This window comes from Clarias gariepinus, chromosome 22, assembly GCF_024256425.1.
Source record: "Clarias gariepinus isolate MV-2021 ecotype Netherlands chromosome 22, CGAR_prim_01v2, whole genome shotgun sequence".
NCBI lineage: Eukaryota > Metazoa > Chordata > Actinopteri > Siluriformes > Clariidae > Clarias > Clarias gariepinus.
In genome coordinates, this window is record NC_071121.1 from 17693405 (window position 1) to 17720899 (window position 27495).

A 27495-nucleotide genomic window follows, 5' to 3' on the forward strand; every position below is an offset into this window, starting at 1 on the left:
TTTTTTATGGTAAGGGTCTTTCCTCTCCCTGATTTCGACAGTCAACATTCTTCGAGCCTTCGTGGCCGCTTCCTTATTACCAGACCTAAAAGCCTTTTTGTTCTCATTTAAGGAAGCTTTACTGTCCTTGGTGACCCAGGGTTTATTGTTGGGGAAACAGCGAATCTTTCTTATAGGTACACAGGTGTATACACAGAAGTTTATGTACTCTGATGGTATAACAGACTGCATTACAATGTTCACTTTATGTGGTTCACAGAGAACATCCTAGTCTGTGGCCTCAAAACAATCCTGCAGGGTAGAAAATCTGAAAATAATTGGAGAATTATTTCTCACATTTCTCACTGTAGCAGGCTGCCTCTGGACGGGGGGTTTGTATACTGGCTGAAGATGAACTAGGTTGTGGTCTGATTTCACAGAGGGGGGCAGGGCTGCAGCACTGTTAGCACTTTTAACATTTGTCTTCATCAGGGATGCGTGGTTGAAATCACCAGAAATCAGGAGAAAGGCACCTGACTGCCGGGTTGGGAGTTTGGCGGTGACCGAGTGGATATTGTCACACGCTGCGGCGGCGTTCACAGACGGAGGAATGTACACGGCAGTCATTACAACATACAGATGGAGCTACGTCAAATAGCCTCGACCGTGTGAATGGTGTGCGAAAGGCGTATGGCTGCCCTATGCACGCCGTAATTCCCCCTCCTTTTCCTTCCAGAAAGGCGTGTCAAGATTTCACAGTAAACACGCCCATTCAAGCCCTATTTATTCATTTACCTGGTTCCACCACTAGATGGCGCTTTGTTCTTAAGAACACGTTAACACAAGCCAGCAATTTAGCTGCGCTGGGTTGCAATCACGTGATTTTATCAACCCGCCGAACTGACGATACCAAACTGCACTACAGAGATGAAGATGGCGGATTAATGGACTATTCGCGGTAAGTGGTGTTTTATTTTATAAAATTGATTTGGAGTAGTTTACAGTTTATTTTCGAGTTTAGTTTTTTATTGGCCGTTTTGAAAATCACTGGCAGCACCAGCAGCTGAGAGTCAGATGTGACTTTAGATAACTTAATGATCAGTTTACCAAGTCTGGAGTTAACATTACAGCTTACTGTCAGTGTTACAAACTCACAATGTCACTCCTCTTTAACTAAGAAAGATGCTAAAGCTTCAAAAATACTATTAATGTCCCTATTACAAAAGCTGCACTACCCAAGGAAGAGTGTTTGTCTTGTAAATCGTTGATTAAACCTATGAACACAGCTGTTCAGCATCAGTGCTAAACACAAGCGCAGGGTTTGTTTTTGTCCTTAATTAAAAGACATCAATATGTTAATAATTTACACAATGATGACATTGTTTATTTTGCGGAATAAGGTAATAAGCAATATTCAAAATAAAATAAACCAGGAAGTGAGTGTTTCATACATTAAAGTGCTTTGTATAACCAAGTGCCCCAACAAATAGCAACAGTGTACAGAGTGTGTGCGCTGTGGGGGATTGGAAGGTGAATGTGGATAATCATTTACAAGACAAAAGACGTTCAGAGGTTTGTTATGCCATTAAACGCCCCCCTGCCACGGATTGCCCCATTTACACAGTCGCTATCTTCAAAGAAAAGCCGCCGCCCCTTTTCATTCAAACGCATTAGCGAGTGTTTTTCTTTCCCTACGCTCGGTTTTGTGAACACAGTTGCGTTCAGTAACACGATGGAACCAATTACCTAAACAGCAACAACAACAACTATTATGATCACACTTTGTTCAATTTATATTGCTTAAATATTTTGCAGCTCTGTCCTCTTTGCATTGCCACGTGTTTATTTACTTCCTTTTTGCATCGCACGTATAATGCAATAAAACATAATAAAACATCAAATCAAACATCCCGTTATTAAAAGTAACGAGTTTGTCACTACTCATCTCTTATGCAGCACGGCTGAAAAATATAATAAAAATTACACCAAAGTGCTGCAGGTTTGGTGTCTGTAAGCTTTTCCTAATCAGAGTTACATGGGGGGGCATTTTGTGGCTGCTACAGTTACATTCTACTTAGATATTGCACAGAGGGGAGTTCATTTCTGTTCTCTTCATCCTACCTTAATTTCATCTGAAGAAATTAGAGTAAGTTTTGGAAAGTCTGAGTTCATCTTCCCAGCCAGTGTTGTGTATGGGCAGGGTAGGATCATGGCAGGATTGGTGTAATTTTTATTATCTTTTTAGCGGTGCTGCATAAGAGAAGAGTAGTGAAAAATTTATTACTTTCGTTACTAGACATGGTCTATTTTGTCCGCAAGTGAAATACATCAATACGTTACTAATTTACACCATGATAACATTAGTGCAGAAGGATCTGAAGAGACGTGACTTTGAGACGTTCACAGTATATTCGAACCGTAGACAGGGTTTATTTTGCAGAACATTACAAAACAGCCATGTCCAGTAAAACAGTGCATCTTTAATAAGCCACATTGATTTCGAGTTAAAAGTAAAATTAACGAAAGACTGAGAAGCCCCGTAAACTTGACGCTGACAATAATAGTCGATTGTTTTTATATTTATGTTTTTTATATATATATTTTTTTAATGTTTAAATATACGTTTCACAATATATAATTTGTCGTGTCATCTGTTTACAGCGCTGGCTGATTTTGTAATTGAGACCCATGGGTTACATTGAAATGATTTTCATTACCGACAGCCTAGAACAAAAGAACTGTGGGTGTGATCGCAACCCCCTCTGAACGACCGTGCCATCAATCAGTGACCTCAGAAGTTCCCTTTAATGTATGCTGATGTTTTGCAAGTATTTTTGCAAAACTATGGCACATTCTTGAGAGGTGGTTGGAAGTTGTTATTCATTTATTTATTCTCCACAAGGGCACTAACTACACAGACCAAACTGTTACCTTCTTGTAATGTTATAAAAATTCTAAATATAAACAAACAAAACACAGCTTTTTTTCTCAGAGGTAAACGGAAAAGTGAAGTCTTTCATAAGGCGTGTGGTCCGTTGCCTAGCAACACTGACTGAAACGAGTAATAATCGTGGTGTTTGCTTCCGTTATGACATAGCATAGTTTATTCTCTGCTGTGGTAAATTTGATTCATTCAAACACAATAATAAAGCTTTATATCCTCAGGTGGGGTCGTTACATTGGTTTAGAGATAATTTCATGGAAGCTTCAAACAAAATGAACGAACTAATAAATTTTCTCAACACGTTATAAAATTAAGCGAAATCCCCGAAATCTCCTTATAAAATATCGCTGATTATCAACATCAGAATGAATGGCGAATTGTCGATATTTCACGGAAGCATATATATATATATATATATATATATATATATATATATATATATATATATGGCCTGGATGCCCTGACATGTGCGAGTTTAAAAAAAAACCTCCTCTAGTTTTAGTTTGTAGCAGTGTTTGGCCTTTTTGATGCCCCTCTTCAGGTTAGCCCTGGATGTGCTGTAGGCCTGTGCATCACCTGATCTGAAGGCAGTGTTGCGTGCCTCCAGTAGAAGACGCACATCCTTGTTCATCCATGGCTTCTGATTTGGGTATGTGGTGATCTGCTTCTGTGTTGTGACACTGTCTATGGTAGTGTTGATGTACTCCAGAACAGAGGAAGTGTAGCTGTCTATGTTCATCTAAGTAGCAAACATACTCTAGTTTGTGTGTAGAAACCTGTCCAGGAGTGTGAAGTCTACCCCAGCTGGCCACACTTTGATGGTCTTCACTGATGGCTGCACACGGTTGATGAGGGGTGAGTATTTAGAAGTGAGGAACAAAGAAAGGTGGTCTGATTGTCCCAAGTGGGGGAGGGGGTTCACAATATAGGCTTCAGCCATGTTAGTGTATACATGGTCTAAAGTTTTGTTTTCTCTGGTGTGACAGAAAGTGTTCTGGTGAAATTTAGGGAGCACTGTCTTTAAGTTGGAGTGATAAAAGTCCCCCGCAACAATAAAAGCATCCTCGGGGTAAACAGTTTGTTGTTTGCTGATGGCCCCATGAAGTTCGTTCATAGCAAGCTTGGCATCAGCGTCAGGAGGAATGTAAGCGGCAGTTATAATGGTGAAAGTGAACAACTGTGACAAATAAAACGGTCCACACTTAACCATAAATAACATTAGGTTAGCTGAGCAGTGTCTTCTAATAATAACAGAGTTTGTACACCAAGCATTATTAACATAAATGCACAATCCTCCGCCTCTCGTCTTACCGGAGTCATCCACCGATTGTGTGGTGCTCAGCTAGAGCGGTAGCATTGTCTGAAATGTCGCCATTCAGCCATGTTTCAGTGAAAATCATAACATTGCAGTTCCAATGCGGAGTTGAGTCTCTTCGATTTTGTTCATCAGTACGATGTAAAAGCACTACTGTTCTGCACGAACAGACCCGAGAAGAGCAAGTAAAATACCCCAAAACTGCAGAAACTGGAGAGACACTGAGCCTCGCGATGTGTACGCGCCGCCATCTTGGTCTACTCATATATTATAAACTGTATATATGGAATGAAACGTAAGATAGTTACAAATACGCACTGAATGACGCATAAATAGTATGCGCGATCCCTTGCGCCATCTGCTGAGAGAAATGAGAATGGCAGGTTGGAAAAGGCAGGAAACGGCATGACCGACGAGCAGCTGTCAGCGATTTCACGTAAATAAGAGCAAAATGGCTTTATACTGGCTTTTACTGGTGTGATTTTGAAAATGTAAGCATACAGAGCTCACATATTTAGGTAAAGTCATGAAAGAAGTGTCCTGGAATTTAATTGAGTCTAAAGTATTATTTTTTCTTTACCCCATTGCGGTCAAATGACTGCTGCTCGGTGCTTCTAGTGTTAAGTACTTAAAGAAATTTGTTCAGCTAACTTAAAAAGTGTAATTTCTACAAACTACCAAAAAGTTCTAAATACTCATCATGGTCTATTAATTTAAACTAATTGTAATTATTTAAGTTAACAGTACTCAATATGTTTAATTACTTTGAGCATAAGGGTTTACAGTGTACCCAGATTTAAGCATGGTGGTAGCAAAATCACAATATGAGGCTGCTTCTTTTCAGCTCTGACTAGAACAAGGATCGTCAACCTGTGGCTCCGAAACTGCATGTGGCTCTTTCATCCCTCTGCTGCTGCTGCTTTCATGAAGAAATTACTTGAGTTGATATTTCACAAGAAATTTCATGAACTGGGCAAAGAAATACCGGACATCACTGGCACCACTCCATATACCGCTGAGTAGGTGATACTCAGCATTTAATCATGGAGCAAATAAATCCATAACATTCTTCATTACTACTACCACCAAGTTTCCACTAGTTCTAGAATCTCCATGACTGTTGAAACATAATGCACAAATATCATGGAAAGAAAGAGAGATTGAACTCTGGTTAGATTTTTGTCATGCACACTGCATCAAAGCATCCACTGGAATGGCAGCTTCTGCGACTGCCCTATTGAACCAACCTCCCCTCCACGCCCTTCCACCCCACCACAATGGATTTTTCCACTATCCATCAAAGAGCAAAAAGCAAGCTCTTATGTAAAGATATGTATGCGCTTTCACCTCACTGTGCCGCGCCAGCTTGTTCTTTGTGCATAGAATATGGAGAGCTAATTAAAGCATCCATTAAATATCGCTACCCACTTCCACTGGTGCCAGCTCCCCTCGACAACTGAGAGAGGCCAAAATCTTCACAAAACTGGGTCTACGTAGTGCCGACAATCTCGTTAGAATTAAGAAGGGAGACAAATGGAACAATGGTGGGACAGTACAAGTACTGTGCAAGGCCATAAAGGCTGTCTTGCACACCTGCTGTGTTTCAGTCTTTTATAATGATGTTTTAAGAAACATGTTGGGAAAATTTGTAACCGCTTACGTTGACAACAACTTGATTTACTCACAGAATTGTAGTACTTACATGGGCCACATCAATCAGATTTTTATCTAGGCAGAGATTTTCAAAATCACTATATCTGATACACTCCAGACTCCAGCCAAGCTAGCCAACCAAAAAATCAGAAGATTCCTGAGAAGTTACTGCACAGATAATCAGTGCATGTATGCAGAATATACTCAAAGCTAGTAATGTGGGACAATGGCACAAAGATCAAACTCACTGTGGACAAATGCCAAGGCAAAAACATTGGGTACATCGGGGACGTACAAACTGGAACCACAATTGTGTCCTCTGAGAAACAGTACATAACAAAATTGTAATGTTATAGCATATGACATTCTGTACAATTGTTTGCTTCCATTGTGGAAAGGCCCACATGTGGGTGTAATGGTTAGCATAGAAAGGCATAGAGCCATTCTATGACTGTTATGTGTTTGTGAATCATTTTGTGGTCTATTAAAAATCGCCTTACCCTCTTAATGTCCGGGACAAGGTCATCTTTGATGCGACGTTTGGTTCCCCAGTCTTTGGCCAGCTCATCCTCTGCAATTTCCTGCAGGTGAAAGACAGCTACCTGGGCCGAATGCCTTCTCACCCTTCCACTGGGAGTACAGTGTAGGTCCAACAACTCCTCTTTGGTCTCACCTCTAACATCTTTTTCATTCACTTGCTTCTCTCTTCTTTTCTTTATTTTCATAAGAGCTGGATCTGATTTTATGTTGTCAACCAAAAATAGCTCTTTCTCTTTTTTCTTTATACTTTTCATTTCATTTTCTTGACTGATGGGGGCCTGGAAAAAAAATTGTATAATAATAATAATAATAATAATAATAGAAATAATAATTGATTAGGTTTTATTTTGAAATATTTGTTTTAACAAAATCAACAACAATCTAAATTTCTAGACAACCCAGACACACCAACTCTCTCTCACACACACACACACACACACACACACACACACACACACACACACACACACTCAACTGTATTCATTGAAACTAAACACTAACAGTTATTAGAGTGAATTAAAAGGTGAATAACTAAACAGTTATTCACTCTTTTTTTTTTACAAGAAATTTTGCAATTATGTTTTTTTTAGAGACCATTGTACAGTATGTGAAATTTTATCTCCAGGTGTTCAGGTATTTTTTATAAATTGCACAGTAAGGGTAAATAATTAAATTCAGACTAGTTCCATTTATACACATTCATTTGATGAACAGTTTGTCCACTCATGAACGCATGCAACACTTTAATGCTAAACATTTTTAATTAGTTATTAAATTGCTAATTTTCACTCCATTTTTATTTTCTTTTGGAAACAGACACAGTCTTGATATAATGGAACCTAATGACTTAAAGTAGCTAGCAGACAGTCAGTTAAGCCCGGATGCTCTCTTAAAGTTAATTTGAGTTATTTTGCTTTAATTTGATAAAATGTTTTGCACTTTAGGACCACTGTACGAACTTAAATTGTCAGTGCAACTTTAATGAATAAAATCCAGAATATTTTAGCTTATTTACATGTACAGTAATTTATTTTCATAAATAATTTTGAAATAAAAAAATAAGATTATTTTTGTAAGACAGGCTTGTGGTGAGTGATTTTTTTGTGTAGCATGATATACTTAGCAGTTCCTATTTATTTCAAACACATGTAATATCCTCCCTAACGTTTAATTTCAAACATATGTACATCCACTGTAACAACATCTCATTAGATATTTTCAAAGAAAAAAAGTTAAGTATTATGCTTTTCGCTTCTTTCATTTCTATTTTACATTTTTGACATTTGCCCAGAGTGACTTACATTGATCTCATTATACATCTGAGTTAAGACTGGTTTGGAGCATGTTTGAAGGAATTGGATCTAAATGGCAGGTGGCAAGACTGGATGGAAGACAAGGATCACTTCTTTTGCCAGATTAAAAAAACTTGTCAGTTAAAAAAAGGACAATCCTGACAATGTATGTAAGGGTTAGGTGATAGAGAAAGGGTCTAGAAGAGCAATTTTCTCATTCTAAAAGGTAAAAAAAAAACATTCACCAGTCAGGAAGCATGTAGCAGGAGGAGCCGATTGGTTAAGTAATAATGAAAAGATATGGAGATTGCTTAGATCTTGTGCAGAAGAGTCCAACTTTTCCCTGTAGAAGGCAGCTTTTTTTTTGTAAATTTTTACAAAAATATCAGACAGAACCATATAATCCCAAGGTGACAATTTGTTAAATATAAAGTAAATGTAACATAAGCACTCTCTGCAAAACAATAAAACCAAGAGGACCCTGTAAATATGATTTGAATTGCATTTTTTTGCATTTAATAAAATGTTTAATTGTAATTTGTAATTTTTTAAATAAATCTTATAATACCCACATGACATCAAACATTCCCCATTATGCTTTCATTTACTTCAAATAACATTAAGAACAAGAACAATTAAACTTTAAAAATATTATTGATTAAATTTGGGCTGAAAAAATTGTTGTCCTCAAAAATTTAACAGATAAGGACCCATGTTCATCAAGTTGATATACAGCATGCTGGAGAAACTCCCAGGTGGGAAGACAATGCTTTGTGAAGTTAACATCAAAGAAAAAAAAACAACAACTTTAAAACAAACATTAACAGTTCCCACCAAGAAGTCTGGAACTCAGAGTACACGATGCATCACATAGCTGCGATATATTATACTATAACAATATATGATACCAAAGAATGCCAGTTAGAAATAACCCAAATAAAATACATCCGCTGTTTTAACCACTACAAAGACATCATAGCCAGCGGTAGTTTTCAGAAGTTCTTTCTGAGATAAAGAATAAACCAGGTGTTGGGTCAAAATAACCCAACCAGGTGTTCTTTTGTAAATGACTTACTACATCTCTTTTGACCCAGCATGAGCAACCCAACAATGTGTTTAAAAAACCTGAAATAACCCAGAATTCTGACACAGCATAAACAACCCAACAATGTGTTTATAACTTTATTCTTTGTACAAATAAAATTGACAGCAAGGGAACTTGATCATTTCTTTAAACAACATTTAACCAATGTTTTTTTTTTTTTTTTTTTACTCATTATTGTACAGTAAATGTCAATAGCTCTGGCTCAGATTTTTTATGGTTGTTGTATAAAGTACTTGGATGTGGAAATTAACATTACTGTTGAATTTCTTTGATACTAGGGATGGGAATCGAAAAACGGTTCTTATTGAGAACCGGTTCCCAGTATTTCAATTCCCTTAACGAATCCGAATGACGTCATCACGCGCATTGCGTAACTTACGCACGTTGCGTAGCTTACGCTCAGTCAATAGTAAGCATGGCACCTAAGCGGAACAAACACTCAAAACTCTGGTTGTATTTCACCAAAAAAACATGAAAATAGGGCAACTTGCAATACTTGCAGCATAGATATTTCCTCAAAGGGAGGAAATACCACTAACATGCTAAAACATTTGCACACACAGCATGCAATAACTATAAAAGAATGTTGCGTTTTCGATCCGCTCCGAACTAACAGTTTTCAAATCAATAATTTGTTGTCTCTTTTCTTTCAAATGAGAATCGATAAGGGAATCGATAAAGAATCGAATCGTTAAGCAGAATCGAAAATGGAATTGGAATCTTAAAAATCTTATCAATTCCCATCCCTATTTGATACAACATATTGTTATGACTTTTTTAAATTAACTTTAGCTCTAATTATATTCCAAAACTGCGGCAAATGAGAATGTCATCCATGCGACTGATTAATTTTGCCCACTGTCTCTTGCCTCTTGCCAAAAAACTCTTGTTTTTGAGATGGTGGTGATATCTGTCACAATCCTCACACATCCCAAGATATTGAGGATCTAGTAGTGGACTTTGACCCGGATAAAAAACTGAACATTATGACAGTTATTAATTTGGCTTTATTTTGTAATGTGTCATGGATAATGTTTTAACTTGTTGATTTGTAGAATTAGCACTTTAATATTAAAGGAGATAATTAACAATGATTTTCACTTTCTTTCCCTTGACTTTCCTCGTAATGATGATATTAAGTTATGATTCAAATTCAAAATTACATTAATTGAAATAAAGAACCACACAGACCTTATCATTCATGAAATCAAGATGAAATAGTGCTCACTGAATATCTAACACCAATAGAGTGGTGGTACCCACCAAGCTGATTACAGGGACAGTGCACATAATGGTAACCGGCACGCAACTTGCAATCATTAGGTGGCACCAGGTATAAAAGCATGATGCTTCATAAAAAAAAAACTGTGTAAAAAGAAACAAAGGGCCACTCGTGAGAAAGAGAAGGGATGCCTTAAACAAAAGTGATCAGGAAAGTAAATTTGAGCGATAGAACTGAAAATAAAAATAAAAGTGAAAATACAAAAGAAAATAGAGAAAAAGAATAACCGTGTGTCAAGGAGAAAAGGGAGATTAATATTTTAGTTACTAAAGCATAATCTTGAGGAGACGAGGAAACTTTGCATTTTGTGTTTGGGGTGTAACACCAGACTGTGTAATGGCAAGTACACTGACTGATAGGTTTAAAAATGGTATATAGCATTTGTGTATGATCACTAAAATGGGTTTTAACTTGGCTAAAAGATGGTGCGCCAGATCCTGTTTGGAAAATGAATAGTAAGCAGTAAGTATGTGAGAGAATTATCTTACTGCAGTCAGATGTACAGTATAGTCAAGCTCAATCTTGACAGACTGAACGGTCAATGTCTAAACTAAAAGGTGTATAAGACAAGGCTATATACGAACATGAGCTCACAATGTATCTTATATATAGTTTTTTTTTTTTTTTGGACATAATACAGTAACCCAAAACACTATTGTCAACATTTTGTAATGGAGCTTTTAGTATTTATGAAAGCAGGTTGTAATTCGTTCCCACCAAGCTTCCTTTTCATATCTCCTTTATATTGTTTGCTACATTCATATACAGACTCCCCCACACCTGCAGATCATTCGGAAATTTTAGACACTGTTTTAGAAGCATGCTGAATCTTTTGATCTGAATCTTTTTGATCTTGTGCTGTATTATCTCATGCCCTGTCTGTCTCGACCTCCATGGCTTTGTCTGCTTAAATCATACTTTAATTCCCTTGTTCTCCATCCACTTACCCAATGAGTCTCTATTAACTTTTCCAGATTTGTCTGACAGATCACACTCAGATTTCCTGGTTTTCAACCCACTGCCTGCCTTTAAACCTATTAGACTCTGTTAACATTCATGGATTTCTCTGCCTTTCAACACTTAACTTGCCTAATTTATAACCCATACGATGCTTTTGAAATAAACACTTTACTGGTTTTAATTCATAAGCATTATTGGAATCGAAATCATTTACCTAGTATTTATGAACACAGAGTCAAATTTCTTTTTATTTATCTTTTTTTTCACACCTGAGCTAATTTACTGAATTTTTCTCAATAGATAATTTACTTTGCTCAGTTGTTGATATTAAACATTTCAATCTTATTCATGCCTTGAATTATTAGGGTCCAAGCATTATGACCATATAATTTTATATTTTATAGAAATGGACCACAAGCACTGCTGGTCCATTTTTATGAAATATTAAATAAAAAAAAAATATCAAAAAAATACCAAAGAAAATACAAAAAAATTATAAAAATACCAAAAAAAAAATTATATTTGTAAAACAGCATAAAAAATCATGGGCTGTTCATAGAGTGATTAAAAACAATACAATGCATGTTATGATAAGGACAATCTCAGTGTCTTCCATTACAGGGTTCAAAAAACAGTAACAACGGCAATTTTAGAATCCATGGTCCACGCACAACCTCTCGTGGGCGCCCCTTTTTCTGAGTACGCCGTTTTCACAGAGGTGCCGCTAAGAAAAAAGCATCTCGCTTTATTAATCCTCACGCTCAGTATTATTAATCTGCGCGCCTGGTTTAGGTATATCAGTATTAATAACAGTATATCTTATTATGTTACATAATAGTTGATATGTTACAACTATATTATAACACACAGAAAGACCTTTTATTTGGGGTAAAGTGACTGATGTGACAAACATTTTTCAGCATACTCTCTATTTCACTGAATAATCCATGACTTTTCATGAATATGTAAGGTCTATTGTCACGAAATGCCAGCAGAGGGCGCCATGCGCAGAGATGACATTTTGTGTTTCCTGTGTATTCTTTGTTTTTGTCATGATTTATGCCCTGTCTGCCTCGTATTTTTTTTTTTTCTCCACGCTGTCACTTGCCCACCCACGTGCCCATGTTTTCCCCCAGCCTGTCATGCATCCTTTCCCACGCCCCCGTTTCCACCCCGTCTACACACCTGTTTCTCATCTCCTCCTTTTGGTTTCGCTTTGCCTCGCTGCTTGTCATCCCGGATTTGACCTTGCACTTTTCTTTTGACTACGGCTTTCGCTTCGTGTTTTAGTTTTTGACGCTTCGCTGACGAACTCACGGCATTCGACCCTCGCTCACGCCTCCGACCACGGCCCCACATCTCGATACAGTCATTATCCGCGCTTGGATTTATATCGTTCTGCCTTTTGCCCATGACAGAATAATCCAGCCAGCTATGGATCCAGTGGCTTCTAACCGTATGAGATTGGAGAGTCAAGGTGCAAGTGGAACTCATCAACAGGAACTGCTCAGCACAAAGCTCTCACTGACGTCACGTCCCAGCTCCAGAGGCTCCAACTCTCCCTACCGCAAGGAGCAAACCCCCACGTGCAGCAGGAGCCACGCCTCCCTGCCCCTCCCACCTACGAGGGAGATCAAGGCACCTGCCACTCCTTCCTATCTCAGTGTTCCCTGATCTTCGAGCTCCAAACCTCCGCCTTTTCAACCAAACGATTCAAGGTGGCCTACGTCATCACGCTCCTGTCAGGACGCGCCCGGGAATGGAGCACCGCGCTTTGGGATGCCCACGGCCCCCTGCTGTTCTAATTACGAGGACTTCGCCAGAGAAATGAAGAGGGTGTTCGACCGCTCATGCCACGGCAGAGAGGCGGGCCGAAGACTGCTGAAACTCCGCCAAGGCTCGCGCTCGGCCTATGGTTATGCCATTAAGTTCCAGACCATGACCCTCTCCAGCGGTTGGAACAACCGAGCGCTATGCGACGTCTTTATGGAGGGTCTGACAGAGAAGCTCCAAGATGAGCTAATTTCACGAGAGCTCCCCTCGTATCTCCAAAAGCTTATGGATCCGGTTTTCTCCATCCAGGACTCTGCCGCGACCTCCACCTCTACGAGTTGAACCCCAGGAGGAACCTATGCAACTGGGCAGAACCTGCATCACCCCAGAAGAGCGTCTCTGCCGCCGAGTGGAAGGGGCCTGCTTTTACTGTGGAAAACCAGGACACCTGCTCAAGAACTGTCCAGCAAAAGGGGGCGCCCTCTAGTTCAGCTGCTAGCACTAGAGGGCGGGACTCCAAGGAGGCTCCCAGAGCAACATCACCTGCTTCCCATCCTTCTCATCGATGAGCAACAGACCCACCTTGTGCAGGCACTGGTTGCCTCGGGTTCGGATCGCAACCTGCTGAATGCGGCTTCGGCCAAAACCCTGGGTATTACTGCGCTGCCCTTGGAGAACCACCTTAAGGTCCAGGCCCTCGACTGGAGTCCGACCCCATCTATCACCCACAGAACCCCTCTCATTGGTCTAAGGGCCCCCGGCAACCACTTGGAACAGACGTCGCTGTTCATCATGGAGGGGTCACATGCCACGGTCGTCCTAGGCCTCCCTTGGTTAACCCAATGCAACCTGCACATTGATTGGGTCAGGAACTTGATCGTAGCCTGGAGCCCATCTTGTTCCACGTCATGTTTACGCGCCGCCACCACGCCATGCCTCGACCCCGTTCTTACAGAGGAGCCACTGGACCTCACCCGTGTCCCCCCAGAATACCGTGACCTCAGGACTGTGTTTAGCAAATCACATGCGGTCTCTCTTCCCCCCCACCGACCATACCACTGCGCCATTGACCTTCTCCAAGGCACCACCCCCCCCAAGGGCCGTCTTTACTCTCTGTCACCCAAGGAACGCCAAGCCATGGATCAGTACATCACGGAATCCCTTGCTGCAGGAATCATCCGCCCTTCTTCTTTCAGTCCGGCAGGAGCTGGATTCTTTTTCGTAGGCAAGAAAGATGGTTCCCTTCGCCCGTGCATTGATTATAGGGGCCTCAACAACATCACAATGAAGAACCGGTACCCCCTTCCTCTAATGTCTACCGCCTTTGAACGTCTTCAGGGGGCCAGCATCTTCACCAAGCTCGATCTGCGCAATGCCTATCACCTTGTCCGCATTCGGGAAGGGGATAAATGGAAAACAGCCTTCAGTACGCCAACTTGACATTATGAATATCTGGTGGTCCCCTTTGGACTTACTAATGCCTCCGGAGTCTTTCAGGCCTTAATTAATGACGTTCTCAGGGATTTCCTCAATTCTTCTGTATTTGTCTATCTGGATGATATCCTGATCTTCTCTCAGGACCCAGAAGAACACCAACATTACGTCAGGCAGGTGCTGCAGAGGCTGCTGGAGAATAACTTGTTCATCAAGGCTGAGAAGTGCGAGTTTCACACCACGTCTACCACATTCCTCGGGTTCACCATCAGCCCCAAAGGCATCGAGATGGAACCTGCTAAGCTCCGAGCTGTCACTAGGTGGCCCACCCCTACCTCACGGCAAGAACTTAGGTTCTTAGGCTTTGCTAACTTTTATCGACGGTTTATCCGAGGCTACAGCTCCATCACCCCCCCTCTAACAGCCCTCATGTCTACTAAGACCCATTTCTGCTGGAACCCGGAATCTGAGAAAGCCTTCAGCGAGCTTAAGAAGTGGTTCACCTCCGCTCCTATCCTCACCATCCCAGACCCGTCACGTCAGTTATCGTGAAGGTCGACGCCTCCAGCACTGGAGTAGGAGGCATCCTCTCACAAAAATCCAACCTGGATAATAAGCTGCACCCCTGCTCCTTTTTCTCCCACCGCCTAACTCCCGCTGAAAGTAATTACGGCATCGGAGACCGTGAACTCTTAGCAATCAAGTTAGCCCTGGAGGAATGGAGACACTGGCTAGAGGAAACGGATGTCCCATTCCTAGTTTGGACCGACCACAGGAACCTCGAGTATCTACGGAGCGCCAAGAGGCTCAATTCTCGCCTGGCCCGGTGGTCTCTCTTCTTCGCAAGGTTCAACTTTTCCCTCTCCTACCGACCAGGGTCTAAGAACACAAAGCCGGATGCCCTTTCGAGACTATTTATGACCACCCAAGACCCTGCCGCAGGTGAAACTATTTTGCCACCCCCCTGCCTACTCGCCGTGGCCGAGCTCGACATCGAAACCAGTGTCAAGCAAGCCCTATCTCATGAACCAAGCCCAAGCAACGTGCCCCCTAACCGTCTCTTCGTTCCCCTTGCTCTGCGCTCTCAAGTCCTGGAGTGGGCCCACAGCTCTAAACTCTCGTGCCACCCAGGCTTCTGGCACTAGCCCAGCAGCGGTTTTGGTGGCCCACCCTCAAGGAGGACGTCTCTAGCTTTGTTTCGGCGTGCAATATCTGCATAAGATCCAAGCATGTCAACACAGCCCCAGCTGGCCTCCTCAGACCTCTGCCCATCCCTCATCGCCCCTGGTCCAACATTGCCCTGGACTTTGTCACTGGGCTATCCCCCTCCACCAGCCACACCTGCATCATGACCATGGTTGATCGGTTCTCTAAAGCTGCTTACTTTATCCCCCCACCAAAACTTCCGTCCGCCAAGGAGACTGCTGAGCTCATGATTAACCACGTGTTCAAGCTCCACGGCCTGCCTATGGACATTGTCTCAGATCGGGGCCCACAGGTCACCTCTTGATTTTGGAAAGCATTCTGTAAGCTGATTGGGGCCACTCCCAGCTTTTCCTCTGGTTTCCACCCCAAGTGGAAATCTGTTTCTCCAGTCCAAGTACTGGAGAAACAGATGCGTCTTGAGTCGTCGTTTAAAGATAGTCAAAGTCTCTGATGTACGGACATCTAGCGGAAGTTCATTCCATTGCACAGAGGGGAGTTCACTTCTGTTCTCTTCATCCTAGCTTAATTTCATCTCATGTAATAATAGTAAGTTTTGGAAAGTCTGAGTTCATCTCCCCAGCCAGTGTTGTGTATGGGCTGGGTAAGAGAAGAGTAGTGACAAATTCATTACTTTCGTTACTAGACATGGTCTATTTTGTCTGCAAGTGAAATACATCAACACATTAATAATTTACACCACGATAACATTACTGCAGAAGGATCTAGAGACGTGACTTTGAGACACAGTATATTCGAACCGTAGACAGTATTTATTTAGCAGACCATTACAAAACAGCCATGTCCAATAAAACAGTGCATCTTTAATAAGCCACATCGGTTTCGAGTCAGAAGTAAAATTAACGAAAGACTGAGAAGCCCGTATATATTTGTTTTTTATATATATAAACTCTCTCTCTCTCTCACACACATGTACACACACAAACAAATAAAACATGAAATCGTGTAAAACCAAATGAAACTATGGCAAAAATATATAAGCAGTAAAAATTACAGTAGTATCCTGTAGGTAAATCCTGTCCTGATAACAGGCGCTGACCCTCTGGAACTGTTTGATTCTGTTAGTATTGTTTTCGAGTGTGAATGTTAATGAGGATTTAATCTGTCTCTGCTGCCGCATCTATTCACTGTAGTAATAAGTGATTAATATCCCATCAGATCTTTGATGGGGGACGTTATGCTGAATAAATGACTAAAGACATACTGATCCGTATGAACAGATATTTGTTCCAGATATTATGCGTTATTAATTGATTTGTTATGCCATTTTTTGACTATTAGCGAAAAAAAACATCAGCGAAAACATCAAAAATATAACGAAAAAAACTCAAGCAGAAGTAAAATTTTAAGCTTTACTTTGCAGCAAAATATTATCTACCAGTGTATTAAACGGAAGTAGATAAAATACACCGTAATGTAAAATACTGTACATAGCCCGCATTTGTATTCCGTACCTACAACTGGTATAGATAAATTACAGATGTTACCATGTCTTTAAGTATTATTAAGGATGTCGTGAAAAATATTGCAATAAGTAGTTTTATTAATTAATTAATTAATTTAATCATTAATTAAAAATAGCATAAGCATCATGGGTTGTGTATTGAGTGATTAAAATCTGTTTTATGAATCGTTTTTTATCCCTTTTTTTTTACCACATCATCTATTTATGAAACTATGTTGACGTGAGTTATGTTATATATATATTAAATATAGTAACCGGCTGCTTGGACACTGCAGTTAACTGAAGCAGTCAATGCCCCATCTGGCGGAATTATACAGCATTGCAACCATATTTTTAGAAAGCGCATGGGGGCGTTTATGGGGCGGGGCATCGTTAACTACGTCATCGCGGGGGATCACATTCCGTGCACGGATCGATCATGGTCCTGTCACGGTCCTGTCATGGACCTATCATGCTCCAGGCGGCTGTTTGACGTGGGTCCCACTGTAAAAGACACAGGCCGACCGCAGACGCTCTCAGGCTCCCAAGTGCAGGGTGGGGCAGGGTGGGGAGTCATGCTCGCCGCCAGAGATATACCCCTAAAGACCACCTGCTGCAAGCTTTCCCCTCGTTACCTCGGCCCCTTCACCATCACCAAGATAGTCAACCCCTGCGCTGTTAAACTCTTGCTCCCCTCAACTATGCGACAAATTAATCCTACATTCCACGTGTCCCAGCTGCGCCATCAAAAGACTTCCCTCTGCAGTCACCTCTGCCACTATGCCTCTTGTTAAGTCCTCACCCCGTACCCGTAACAGAATGCACAACCTGAACATTGGTATAGTGGAGGGGCTCCCACTTGAAATTTTTTTCAGACTGAGACTGTGACACCGGGGCAAGCAGGCTTTGTAGGCAGTCGGCTTGCCATTTGGGGGACCAAGCTGGAGCGAGCAGGTGAGCGAGCGACGCAGTCGGTGTGTCACCGAAGGGTGGAGAGTGAGGGGCATCAACAGAGTTTCAACAGGTGGCAAAAGAGGTCATCGAGCAGATCGGCATATGGCAAACCCTGCTGGAGTTGGCGGCACAACTCCGGAATCAGCTCGCTAACGATGATGTCGAGCTGTTTCCGCCTCCATGCTTCAGCGACATCAAGCTGCCACCGCCGCCATGCTTTGTCGACATCAAGCTGCATCCTCCGCCATGCTTTGTTGACGATCCAGCTCTTCCTCCTCCGCTGTGCTACGACGACGTCGAGCTGCCTCCTCCGCTAGGCTTTGAGGACGTCGAGCTGACTCCTCTGCCCTGCATCATCGCCGACGACATTGAGCTTCCGCCTCCACCCTGCGATCCAGCTCCGCCTCCGCCCTGCTTCGACGACATCGAGCTTTCGGAGCTTTCCTCTCCGCTACGTCGAGCTGCCTCCTGTGTTTCCTTTATCTTTTGAACTTCACTTCCCAGAATGCACTACGTGATTGGAGCACTCACCTGATTCGGGGTAGCTAATTAAGTTCTTTATAAATAGTCTTGTGTTTGGTTTCTCCCTTGTCGTCCATTGAATTTCCCTTGTGAATACTTTAGCTCTGCGTCATGCTAATTCCTGTGACTCCTGGTTTGTTGTGTTTCTGTTTTGTTTGAGTACAATTTAGTTTAAATGCTATTTGTTTCATGGCTGTTTAGGTTTAATTGATGCCTTGCTCCTAGCCTGTTTCGTTTTGCTCCTAGCCATGTTAGCTAGTGTATAGTTATTTGTTATGTTTATCTCCTAGCCTGCATTATCTCCTAGCCTGCGTTATCTCCTAGCCGGCGTAATCTCCTAGCCCATGTTATCTCCTAGTCTGTGTAATCTCCTAGTTACCACATTACAGTTTCGTAGTTCCCTTCTGTGTCTGTTTATGTTCTGTTTTTGTCATTATTAAAAGACTTCCCTCAGCAATCACCTCTGCCACTATGCCTCTTGTTAAGTCCTCACCCCGTACCCGTAACACCTATTGACACCTGGATCAGGTGATAACAGGTTTTCCCCAGGACTCCTATTGATGTGTCAGCTGTTCACACCTATACATTCAGCTTCCTCACACTCCAGCGCCCCCTTACGTCGCAAAAGGCAGTGCTTTGTACGCGGGTATGTATCTGTGTCTTGTGTCATGTCTGCGGTACGTTTATTGGACGGGCTTCTGGGCAGCTCAAAGGTTCAGGAAGATTACTAGTGGAAATGTTGGTTGGAGTTTCTGGTTAGAGAAACTGCATTCCAATTTAAACCCTGATATCCCTTCCACTCCCTGTTATGCCATGCCTCTCATTATTTTCTTTTTTTCTTAAAAGAGGGCTGACATGGAGTAGAATTTATATGGGTAGGATTTTATGATTAAGTAGAAAAACGATTATAAATATAATTGTTATGCGCTATGGTAGGAAAATCTGATAAGGTAGGATAAATTGTTAGAGCACTGGCATTGTGATGCCCTGCTTTAATTTCCTACGTAGTTTAATCAGCGCTCAACCGCACTTAAAGTTTTTCAGAGCACACTGCCAGAAGGAGACTAATGAACGTGTTGGGGAAAACGATTATGAACGGGTTGGGGAAAAACAGCAAGGAGACTGACTCTGACCATTTTAATAATTTATTGATAACTTTGTGATTCCTTTGTTTTTGGCTGTAGTGATGAAGGTAATCATGTCATCTCTTCATGTCTGCAACAGTGGTTGAGCCTTTATTCAAGTTTTATATAAATTACATAATTCGGCATTTGTTTTCCATTATTTCATGTAAAATCAGAAATTTCGCTTTCTATAGGTATATAGTTTTTATGTCTGTGAGGCAAGTATACAGTATAGAGTTTTGTTTAATTTTTTGACGCAATCAAGTTCACTTAAACCAATACAGAATAGCGCACCGTGTTTGCTTACATTATTTTACGAAATTATACTGTTTGTCATCATTGTAAGTGCAATTGTATATAAATAAAACTGGAGAATTATAAATGTTATGTAGCTTATATAGTTATCTTATAGCTTATATATTATATAGGTTTTGCACATTAATCTGACAATAAATGTAGCACCCACTTTTTCCAGACCAGAGTCTGTTTTCTGGCTACACTTTTGTTACACACGTTGCTTAAATTTGATGGAAATAAGAAATGCCTACATTTAATTTAAATTCTAAATTTGTACTGTAATTTTAGTACAGTGATTATAAATTAATTTTATTACAATGTTTCACTTAAATTTATCTGCTACATCGTGCAGCTCTTAACAAGCTGCAGCTCATTATTTCTTGAGAGAATTAACCAAGTCTGTAACATTCATGGATTTCTCTACCTTTTAACACTTAAATTGCCTAATTCATAACCCACAGGATGCTTTTAAAATAAACAGACTTTGACTAGTGTTCACAGATTTGGCTGCTTGATTAATTTTGGAGTTTAATTCAACCTTGACGTACTTTCTGAAATAGTTATAGTGCCACTTAGCAGTAAAGCGAGGAAATGCATGCTTTTAATGCTGTCATTGCGAGAGACACGGCAGTAAAACTGTTATTCCGGTTAAGTACCATCTGTATTCGCGCGAAACCTGGTACACATTTGGAGCTCATTGAGCTGAACAACTTTTACATTGCATGTCATGGTCTTAACTCAACATGAAAGCAGTTACTTTGTGTCGTTTGCAAAAACGCACATGAAGGAATTTTATATACTCTTCCTAGAGAATTTATACGATTGCCACCAAACCAGACCTATGTGATCTAAAGACATTAAGGATTCAAAATTGCTAATTATCTTACGTAAGTCTGAACCAAACTTAACTTGCTCCTAAGTGCAGCAGTCTTTATAAATCAGAGGTGTATGCAAGCACATTATGGCATGTTATCAAAGTCGTATTAATGATGGAATATACTGTAGGCCTGTTTAAGAATTTATTTTTATTTGATATGAGAACTAATAAAGTGACTTTTAATTGGCCTATTTCATAATGTGACAAATGCATTTAAATTGGCAATCACTTTTAATATTAAACAGGTGGCAAACAATTTGGCAGCAATACAGCGTGTTGTTGTGCTAAACCGAAGATAGCACCATCTGCGGAGCCGTGTGGTACATGTAAATTTTTTCTTTAGGCAAAACTTCAGCCCTTTTCATATTTTGCCTGAGGTGGCTATTTTAAAAAAAAGTTTCGCCCTCCAAGGTAACGGATTATGGAGCTTCTTGACCTGCTTAGACATGCGCTTGCCAGACCAATTGATTAAAAAAAAAAATGTTTCATTGATTATTAGCCATCATCCGTGACTGGATGGACACGTTTTATTTTATAATGAAATTTGATTAAGTTAAATGAGAAAATAACTTGGGAGTTTTAAACCCCACATCTATGAATTTAAAGGTGTATAAAAAGTGATTGTAATGCTTAATACACCTATCTCACCTATGCAGTTTGACTCACGGTGAGATGCGGTGTTAGGCGCTGACATTCCGCAAAGTTCTACAAGGTCCGCAAGCTTCCGCGAGGGCTGCTAAAAAAATTAATTCTGTTTAATTTAAACATGTTTAATTTTTCACGTGAAAGGATGGAAACGTATTTACAGCGCAAAAACTTGCAGTGAATCATGCAAGTCATACAAATGGAGTGAAAAATTGATTCCTGAGCAATGGATCTCAGCTAATTCAGTACCTTTACTGTAGACAGCGCCTTGTAACGTCGGACGTAAGAGGCAGCGACTTAAGAAAACTTCTAAGGGACAGTTCAGGAAACACACTTAGAAAAGTAATCAACTTACATAAGATATATCTTAAGAGTCTTCTTAGCGCGCTAAGAGTGTGCGTTATCGGGAAACTGGGCCCTGATCATTTCGATTCATATATATTTGATTCATATATTCATATACTGTACATATATTTTTTTCACATTTCTTACACATTTCCATAATTTTCTTTTTATTGTGTAAAGCTGCTATAACTATTGTTAAAAACAATATAAATAAAACTGAATTGAAAAAACTGCATTTTGTCTTTACTCAGTTTATGTCTGTGTAATATTAAATGTGTTTGTTGATGGGAATCATTTAATAAATGCACATGATCAGAAAGGGGCAGTTAAGTTTTTCACAGCACTGTATATCTGCTTGTGAAGTATGGTTAAAAATTAACTAGTCAATATTTAATGGCTACAGAACTTGTAGAATCACTGAAACTCCACCCCATTGTGCAACACCCCATTTTACCCTTACTGTGTGTGCGTGGTGTAACAGGTTTCATGCATGGGTGACAGGCACAAGGCGAGGTCTTAGGAAAAGTGGGAATTTTATTTAGAAAATATGGGGTAGGAAAAAGGTTTAAGGAGGGAGGAAGGTATATTAAGGAAAATATTTGAGGGTGTGCACGTGCCGATCTGGTGGCAGCAACAGTAATTTTGGATAGATGTTGTGATTTGTAAAGTTTTTGATGTACTATATAAGTTAGACAGATCAGGAACACAGTAAAAACGTGAAGTACTGTGGTTCCCCACATGCAGGATTAAATAGCACCATTGTAGTCTCTTCTTGGTATGGTTATTTGATTTGTATTTTTTTCCCTCACAGCCCTCTTCACTGTCTGTACATGCATCCACTCAAGATTGTCAACAGCAGGATTAAACAGCATATGAAGTGATTAGATTTGGAAATTTATCCAAACAGATATATGGCCACAGAAGATTTCTCTTAACTTTATTAGCTTTTATAGTTTTCTTCCTATTTAATTACAGTATGTCTAGCAGGTTTAAACACTGAAGCACGGGAAATAGGTTGGCAATATTTCAACTTAATTTTGTTGGTTGGTTTTTATGCAATATATACACAGACACTCATCCCCTATGCTGCTCTGCTCTCTTGCTTTCTATTAGATATTGCACTTATCCTTTTTATCTCTTGTAAGGCCCACTGCAATACAGAAAAAGTGTCAGACAGGCATAAACCTTTTAACAGTCACCTCTAGCAGGTTGTCCATGTTTTTAAAGACTAGCACTCAAACATACCCACACTGCCACAAACCCCCATCACATTACTTAAGAGAACCAACCTGAGGGCTTTTATCATTATAACATCTCGTGGTGCGGCTCTCCATACCGCACCACATAACATAATGTGGTTGGTATGGGCCTGCGATGCGGTTCTACATCCCAGTAGTAGTAAGGGATACTGGGGCAGGAGGCGCTGGAACTGGGGTTTGGCACCCTTAAGGCAGCTTAGGGCTCACTGACATCCCCAGTTCGAGATGGAATGGGTCGACCAGTCAATGCGAGGGTTGTGACGTTGGAGCCAGGGGAGCCACAACACTACTCTCTGTTCTGGCACCCGGGTTACCAGGAAAGAGATTCCCTCAGAGTGACAGCCAAGCCGTAGTATCACTGGGGCTGTCCTCTGCATCACACACCCAGACTTAATTGGCTGGCCAGCCAGGGAGACCAACGGGATGGCAGAAGGGAGCAGGCTAACTGGAATACCCAGTGCTGCAGCTAGCCTGTCAATAAAATTTCCTGTGGCCCCCAAATCGCTGAGTGCCTCCGTTCGGGCTCTCCGGATCCCGGTCCCTAAGAGCGTGGCTGGAAGGAAGAGCCCTGCATGTGGGGTCTTAACTTTTGGGTCCTATTTGACTCCCCCCCCCCTCTCCTGGGGTGACCCCGTCTGTGGCTTGCTGTGCCACAGGCGTCACTTGCCCTTTGTGGGCCCTGTGGGCTGCTACACTGAGGGGCAAGCCTGGCGACGCCTATCTGCATGGGCTCTCCTATGTCTTCCAGCTCTAGTTCTTCAGGCTCAAAATCAGGGATGGGATACGAAGCCTCACGCTCTGCCTTCATGAACAGAGGTGAGGCTTCGTGCCTATAGCCAGGGAAGTGACCGGCTAGGCGCTTGGAGCGGCTTTTGTGGGGTAAAGGAGTTGTTTCCCACCAGAGCCACCGGGCCTTACACTCACAAAGGCAGTTATCCACCCGGATGGCTAGCCTATAAAATTCCTCCAGATCCTGTGAAGGATCACATAGGGCTAGCTCATTGGGTAGCCCTTGGGTATACGCAGCCATCAGCGTTGCGTCATTCCACTCCAAGCTGGCGGCCCGGGTACGAAACATGTTTAGAGAGGAGGTGCTGCCATTTACATTTACATTTAGGCATTTGGCAGACGCTCTTATCCAGAGCGACTTACATTTTTATCTCATTATACAGAGCAATTGAGGGTTAAGGGCCTTGCTCAAGGGCCCAACAGTGGCAACTTGGTGGTTGTGGGATTTGAACCTGGGATCCTCCGAACCGTAGTCCAATGCCTTAACCACTGAGCTACCCCTGACCCACTGCAGTAGCCCACTCTAGTGCTCTGCCTGTAAGCAGAGACACCATAAATGCAACCTTCGATTGTTCTGATGAAAATTGTGAAGGTTGCAGCTTAAATATGAGTGAGCACTGCAGGATGAAGACATTACACCTCTCTGAATCGCCTGCATATGGCTGTGGGGATGGTAGACGAGTTTTGGCCACCAGATGGGTAGCTGAGCCTCTGATCCGGGGGCCAGATGGAAACCCGAAGTGGTGCTCGCCTCGAGCTGCCCAAAAATCAACTCGAGGCACTTACTAATCCCACACATCTTCGAAATTAAATAGGTTAAAGCTTCCTCATGCCCATCAAGCACTCTCGCTTGATCCTCAACTATTTCCTGCATCCTCTCCAAGCCTGCGGGCTCTTCTGATGGTGCGAATATTCTGTTATTCTGGTATGGAGAGCCGCACCACAAGATGTTATAATGATAAGAGCCCTGACGCAGGCCTTTAGAGGGGATTAAAGAAATAGGAGGCTGCGGGAGTCCTTATGATACGACCTGGAAGACCTTCTCATTTGGAGATGGTGTGGGATTATTCATTTGAAAACTAAAAGGAAACAAATAAAAACTGATAAAACAATAAACAGAGCTCCACCGTCTACGAAAGAACGGATTGGGCTTTGGAAAACAAAACAAAAACTATATCATCTTGGGGACTTTGCCCTTACCGAGGATTTATGGTAAAGAGAGGAGTTGTGTTTTTTATGTACACTTTATACTTAACCAGAGAGCGCACGCTACACAGCTGCAATTTTAACCTATTCTAATGTGACAGGACACTACGGCTCTGAACTTACGCCTCTGTTTGCCCATTCGCTACTCATCTAGGCTGAGTAACACCATTTTGGTAACACCATTATTAAGTTTAAGGATGACACCATGGTAATAGGCCTGATCTGAGATAACAATGTGATGGCTTACAGAAAGGAGATCCAGTAACTAGCATCATGGTATGAGAACAAAAACCTGGAACTCAACATCTAGAAGACAAAACAGATCATTGTGGATTTAACACGTATGCTCTCATCCACATAAACTAAGCTGGTATTGAGTGTGTACCTAGCTTTAAATTGCTTGGAGCCCACAACAATGCCTGTATTTTCTGATGAGACTTAAAAGACTGACCTGTGCTTCAAGATACTGGAGAACATTCACCACTGTACTATGTATTAAGAGCATCCTTGCAAACTGCATCTTAGTGTGTTACAGGAACTGCACTGCTTTGGACCATAAAGCTCTTCATAGGATGGTAAAAACTTTAACTAATTATTTTTATTTAGGTTTTTATTCAGTGTGAAGCCAGAGCGGCCCTGTAGCCCTGGCCAGCGTTTTATTTCTTTATTAAGAAAACCTGCAGCCATTTGGGAGTTTAATCATGTCCAGATCACCTCCTGTATTGCTGCTTTGCCCCAGTGGCAAGGACCCTCCACCTTGGTGGATTAAACCTATACTCAGCCCTTGTCTCTCCCTCCACCACAGAACAGAGCCGCCATCTCATCCATTGCAGAGAAGATCCACTCAGAATTAGGAGCTGAACGAGCTTGTGGATCAATTTGTGGATGTGTTCTACAATGACCTGGGGCTTACACACCTAGTGTGCCATAATATTCAGATCGTCCCTATCAAGGTCCAGGAGGCCCACCGTTATACCATAAATTCTGAGGTGGACAGCATGCTATAACGTGGCATTATAGAGGATTCAACGAGCGCCTAGTCCAGCCCAATCGTTATGGTGCCCAATCCTAATTGGTCAATTAGGTTTTTGTAATGACCTACGGCAGCTAACCGCTGTATCCACCTTTATTCAATACATTAAAGACCCACTTTACCAGCTCCCCTGTCCTCCAGAACCCGACCACCCCTTAATCATCCTATGTAACGCATGGGACACTGGGCTCGGTGCAGTCCTTTTTCAGGAGTTTAAGGGCAAAGAAAATCCAGTCCTGTATATAAGTAGTAAGTATATAAGTGCACACATACAGTATACAACATTTACAATTAATCATTTGGCAGACACTCTTATCCAGAGTGTCTGCCGAAATATGCTTATGTTTCCGTCATTTTATAGATCCTACACTGGGTTACTAAGTTACTAAGTAAATACCAGTCAAACACTGCAGGTTTTTTGTATTTATTTATCTTTTGGGTGTCTTTTTAGTCTGGTTATCAGCAGACTAGGCCTTTAACATGGTTATCAGAGCAGACTGGGCCCTCAACAGGGTTATTAGAAAAGGTTATCAGAGCAGGCCCTCGTGAGTGTTATCAAAATAAACAGGGCCGTCACTAAGGCTAACAGGACTAGCATGACCTTTATTAAGCCTAACAAGGTAAACAGGGCTAAATGCACTAACAGGAACACTCTCTGAAATGAGTGCACTTGCATCTCATGCTGAGACTGGGTCATAGAGGTTGGTCCATACGCTTCCTTTTCAAGCATATGCTTCCTTTCATGGCAAGCTGCTCTGATTACTGTTGAAGACCGATAGTCTTCGTCCACCCTCCATTGACAATCTGTCTGGGGTTCCTTCTCACCCTGACACCACTGTTCCATTCTTAGCGGTTACTGTAGGGAGGCCATGTTGGGCACCATCATGTTGTGTCTTGATTGGAACGCATCTTATCGTGAGCCAGAAGCTTTCCTAGCTCAGCATTCTGTTGTATCCCCCCTCTCTCTCCTGCACGCTGTGCAATATCATGCCGGGTAATGAAAGTCTGCATGCCTTTCCGTCAATGTCTCTGCCATGATTTCCAATGATTTAGTGCTTCGGTAAAGCACCCTTTATTTTAATTCCAGACCTCACCAAGGGCTACTGGAAAGTGGTCCTAACACTTGAGGCAAAGGGGAAGACTGCAGTCAGCACTACTTATGCTCAGTGGCACATTTCAGAAGTTAAAGAACATTGTTTTGCATCCGTATCACCAGTATGTGGCCGCCTACCTTGATAATTCACATTATTATCCCCTCAGGGTCCTGGGCTGCCATCTGACTGGTCCTGGAACGTCCTGGAAGAACTGAAAAAAGCATGTCTAACAGTACCCAAAAGATACGTCATTTGGAGCTAAGCAAGGTATTGAACCTGATAGTACGTAAACTATCAGATTGGCTTGACAGCTATATTGAAGCAAAAAAAAAAAATTATATAGCTAGCTAAATTATATTAAAAATAAATAAACAGTATATAGCTGTGCTCAGTATGTATATTTTA

General features: G+C 41.5%; 1 protein-coding gene across 5 annotated transcripts in view; it reads right to left on the reverse strand.

The window, feature by feature from the left end:
- The window catches only part of znf512b (zinc finger protein 512B), a 205062-nt gene that overhangs the window by 14168 nt on the left and 163399 nt on the right, over positions 1–27495 (reverse strand). For all 5 annotated transcript variants that reach the window (XR_008356100.1, XM_053482161.1, XM_053482162.1 and 2 more), the window contains one exon: positions 6392–6709. Coding sequence is in view for 4 of the 5 variants with exons in the window: in XM_053482161.1 (XP_053338136.1) it covers positions 6392–6709 (318 nt within the window). In the remaining variant the exon portion in view is untranslated. The remainder of the gene's footprint in view (positions 1–6391; positions 6710–27495) is intronic.